This window comes from Loxodonta africana, chromosome X (genome assembly GCF_030014295.1).
Source record: "Loxodonta africana isolate mLoxAfr1 chromosome X, mLoxAfr1.hap2, whole genome shotgun sequence".
Classification (NCBI taxonomy): domain Eukaryota; kingdom Metazoa; phylum Chordata; class Mammalia; order Proboscidea; family Elephantidae; genus Loxodonta; species Loxodonta africana.
In genome coordinates, this window is record NC_087369.1 from 86,712,278 (window position 1) to 86,717,239 (window position 4,962).

General features: G+C 48.1%; 1 protein-coding gene across 1 annotated transcript; it reads right to left on the minus strand.

Moving 5' to 3' along the window:
• Positions 1-2,166: 2,166 nt before the first annotated feature.
• On the minus strand, positions 2,167-4,573 carry MAGEE2 (MAGE family member E2). The gene has a single exon (XM_003412771.4). The coding sequence runs from the start codon at positions 4,378-4,380 to the stop codon at positions 2,800-2,802; it is 1,581 nt and encodes a 526-aa protein (XP_003412819.1). The 5' UTR covers positions 4,381-4,573; the 3' UTR covers positions 2,167-2,799.
• Between the last annotated feature and the right edge of the window lie 389 nt (positions 4,574-4,962).

Below are 4,962 nucleotides of genomic sequence, written 5' to 3' on the forward strand. Positions count from 1 at the left end.
ACCAAGAGGTTGGCAGTTCATATCTGCCAGGCGTTCCTTGGGACTCTATGAAGCAGTTCTACTCTGTCCTGTAGGGTCGCTATGAGTTGGAATCGACTCGACGGCAGTGGGTTTGGTTTGGGTTTGGGTTTTTTCTTGCCCCTCTGACTCTGGCCACACAGCTCTTCTTTGTATCTCCTGAGAGTCAGAAAACTGGAGTGGAAACATAGGACAAGGTTGGAGGGGGCATGAGATGCAGTTAACTAGAAACAGGGCGGACTTTAGCCAAAGGCATCCTTGGACTTCAGTCCCAGCTTTCGCTGATGGCTGTGTGGCCATGGGTATACTACTTAAGGCTCAGTTTCCTGTAGTGTCAAATGGAACTATTAAAATGCTTCTTTGAGAAATGGTAGATTTGAGCTAAAACACGTAAAGAACCCAGTGCAGTGCCTAGCACATATTCAGTACTAAAATTATGGCAGCTTTACTTTGCTTATTCTTGGACCAGACCCTACACCTTCCCCTTGGCAGGTTTCTGTATTCTGAAGTGCCCAGAAGACCCAGAAACTGTATCCATCCCAAAAGTCAGAGCAAGAGAAACTTGGCACCTTAATCTGGTTGCCCTCCATCTTCCCCCTCCCTGCCCCACGACCATGTAAAGGTTAAGGGTACAAGTAGGCTGAAGAATGAGAGGCTTGCGGCTTAGCACGCAGGCAGGACCTCACTTCAAGGTCCCAAATTTCGACTGAATGGCTGTATACACTCCTTCCTCACGACCCTCCCCCCACCCCGCCCATCTCATTTTTCAGAACAGCCTTCAGCTCAGGCTTTCTCGCTAGTCACTCGTTTTATGGTCACCAGAAATCCTGCCCTAGCATTCAGTTCTCCAACGAACACTACTCTGGAGATCTCTGCGACGTAGTGGAGGTTGTATCACCCTGGCGACAGGGGAGTGCGCCTGCGCAGTGACGTTCCCAAGCTGGCCGCTCTAATCAGGCTTCTATTAAGGCAGCGGGACTTGGGGGACAAAAGACTCCCACCGCCTCCTCCCCTGGCTAGATGATTGTGTCTTTCTCTTTCTGAGGCTGACAAAAAAATGTAAGGAAAGTTTTCCAACCCCATCTAATAGGAGGTGGGGGTTGGGAGTAGCCCCTGAGATTTAAATGCATGAAAAGGGCAGAAACCTTGCTGGTGCCAGGTGGTGAGGGAGCATAAAACCTATGCTGTTGGAAGACAGCGTCCCTTCCCACATAACACCCACAGCTGTGTCAGCGCTCTGTCTCAGAAATTGTTACCTGCTGCGGACTTTCCAGGGAAGGCTTGGGGAGATTGTGAGACAGGGTTAGAAGCTGTGAGAGGGATCAAGATGAAGAGAGCCAAAATACTAACACCTTAACAGTTTGGGCTCTAAAATAACCTGAGCTGGCAAAGGCAGGGATCCCTTGCAGAGCTCCTCCAGGTGGATTGTTTGGTCTGATCCAAGATCCAAGACCAGTTGCTTTCAGGAGGGCCATTCTTAATTCTCAAGACCCACTCTCTGAGGATATGGGCCCTTGTTACCCATTCCACAGACTCATTTCTCCCACCTCCCCCTTGAACTCAACCTTCAGTCTTTCTGAGTTTTCAAATGTCTCAAAGCACAATGTTTCTGTCACAAACAGACCCTCCCTCCCTCTCTTCAACCTAGATCTCCAATACATGTCACTAAAGCACACCTTGCCCCCAGCCCTTCATCCACCTCACCCTCCCCACCATCATCCCTGACCACTCCCTCACTCATTTCCTTCTTGACACCTCTGCCCCTTCCCAGCCTTTTGTGGACCCCATCACCTCCACTGCTTCCTCCCAGAACCTAAAATTTAGTTGAGAGTTCTTGTGGACTCCCACAGCAGTCAGAGCTTAGCCCTATTACTTGGAAAACCAAAACCAAACCTGTTGTTGTCCAGTGGATTCTGACTTATAGCAACACTAAAGGACAGAGTAAAACTGCCCCATAGGGTTTCCAAGGAGTGCCTGGTGGATTCAAACTGCCAACCGTTTGATTAGCAGCCATAACTCTTAACCACTCTGCCACCAGGGTTTCCATTACCTGTGAAAGCATAATGTCATTGCAGGTTTACTTCCTTGACACCCCTCCCACCGCCTTGGGGCCTTGCTGGGTCTTTTTCACCCTTATATTTCCAACACATAACACTGCTCAGAGCATGGCAGATGCTTAATAATGCTTGTTAAATAAATGAGTGCTTAAGCATAGCTTCTAATTCATTATGCTTTTATTTTTCACTAGACTCTGGAACAGCAAAGTGACTACAGGTAAATGTCAGTCCTTTTTTTACATACAACACTGGACATAAAAGGAGGGCAACAACAGATCTATGGGTTTTGTGTTTATTTGTTTTTGGTATATGTGTGTTGTTATTTTACTCCTGTAGCCATATCATTTTATGGATTATTTCAAACTATCAAGCAACAAATATATATTCTCCTCCATTTTTTTATATCACAGAAGAAGAAGTAAGTACATTTTACACAGCTATCTGAATTTTTGTACTAAAACAAGACAGAAATAGTAAATGAGCAATTTCATTTATAAACACTGATCATAAACCTAATTCAGGGGTATATTAAAAGGAAGGAAATACTACTAGAACTGGAACACAGCAACACAAATAGCAAGGACTATTTGCACTCCCCAATCCTACCCAATTTTTTATTTTGGGCTCCAGTGCCCATTCCCCCCCCCAAAAAAAATTTTTTTTATTTCCCCAGGGCCCCTTTAAATGACACCACCTGATTGAAGTTATACATCTTCACCAGATTTCACACAGGGTCAAAGAAGAACATGGCATTTGCCTCAGATCTGGCTCTGACCTCCTCATCTTCAACAGCCTCCCTATATTGCTCGGGCCAGTCCTGTGGTCGCTTTCTGTAGAGCCTGGCCATATACTCCAAAGCTTTCATTTTGGTGGTTTCAAGGTGAGCTCGGGGACCCCACAGAAGCTCATATTCAACAGGATTAGAGTAAGACAGCGGCCTGCATTCCAGATAGCGCTGCCTCATAAGCTTACAGGTGATGGCATGCTTTCTCCCTACATCCACTCCAAATCTACAAAGCAAGTTCCAGACATTGGCCTCTTTGACACGGTTGCCCATCAGGAAGATTAAACCCAGGATTGGCATCACGTATTCTTGAGTAGGTCTCCCCAGGCTCTCTAGCATTACTTGCTCTTCTTCTGATTCTGGTTGCTGAACAAGGAGGTAGATGTGCTCACTGGTATCAACCTCAATCAGAGAGAACCCATAGAACAGATCGAGGATTAGAGTAGCTCGGCTGAGGATATTTGGGAACACGTCCTCAAATTCTTTGCCAGTATGAGCCAATAGCTCATCCTGATGTATAGGCAGAAGTTCCTCTGTGACATTAATGGCTAGCTGGACCAAATCATTTGCCTTATCATTCATAGTGTCCTCTGACCAGAACTCTAAGCCAGCAACCTGGCTTCTTTCTTTGGCCTTGTCAGCTTCCATAGCCTTGTTATATTCCTCTAGCCAGCTCCAGGGTTCTTCATCATGGGCTTCTGCCACAAATTTCAGGGCTTCCATCTTTGTGATTTCCTTATGGGCTCTAGAGCCCCACAAGAACTCAAATTCGAGGGGATTAGTGCCATACACTGGCCAGTACTCCAGGAACCGCATGCGCACAAAGTCAGTAGTAAGGAGGTTCCTTGTGTTCCCAAAGTGACTGTTGATCCTCTGGGACTCATTCAACATATTAACCTTTAACAGAAGGTCCCAAATGGAGGCCTCTCTTGCCCTGTTGCCATTCAGGAGGATATGGCCCAGGACCAACGCCAGGAGACCTGCCTTGGGTATGTCCAAGGACTCTACCATCTGACCTGTGGTCTGGGGATCCCGTTTGCTAATCAGGTTATAGGTGTGCGTCTGGGGGTCAAGAACTCTCAGGTTCAACCCGAAGACCTGATCCAGGTGGGCTGAGGCTCGTCTGAGGATTTCAGGGAACTGATCTGAGTATTCTCTGAGGAATTCCAGCATCTCTGTCTGCTGGATGGATCCCTCGGTTTGGCTTTTCATTCGCATGAAATTCACCAGAGCCATCGACCTGTCTTCTAGAGGGTCATGGAACCTGAGCGCCCCCAAACGTCGGGACTGCTCATCGATCAGGACCTCGAGATCATTCGGGTCCGACGCGGCCTGGGAATCCCTGCCACCCTGGGGGTAGATTGGGACCTGAGGGCCTCCAAGGCCCTGGCGGGCGTCAGGGACTAGCATGGAGGTAGGGGGTCCAGAAGTGTTAGGAGCCTGCATGTCATCCCGGAGGTCGCTGGAATCAGCAGCGGTGTCTGCGCTGCCACGGCGGGCATTCTGGCTTACCAGAGACATGATTTCAGGAGACAGAAGCAGGAACCGGGTGGCCAGCGATCCGTCGGAGAGAGGACTGCAGATGCGTCGGCGACTCGAAACAAAAGCAGATGCCGGAGTCCAGGAACTGAGTGGATCTGCAGTGAGAGCTGATGAGAAGACTGATTTTCCTACACAAGCACCTGCTAGCAGTGATTGTAAGCCTCGGAGCGCTTAGCTTTGCAGCAGGGCTGCCTACGCAGGCGCAGTCGTGCTCTGCGATTTGGTGGCCACGCCCCGCTCCCAGCCCCCAAAATTCTGCCTGGCAGACGTAGCTGGTTGAAGTGGTTTTTGCTGGACTCAAACTTGTTAGAGAAGAGAATTCAAGAAACGTAGTTAACAAAGAGATAAGCAAAGGGTTCAAGGGATGGGGGGGTGTCAAATTACTCTCCACTTGAAGTTTTTATGTGGCATATAAAGCACTAAGGCAGTAGAGAAATCAGAGAAGAGGAGAACCGGGAGAGTCCTAACCGCAAGAATTATTTTACTGATTGATTAATTCATCCACCCACTAGACAGATATTTCTTGAGCACTTACCACGTGACAGGCACTGTGGTGGATAC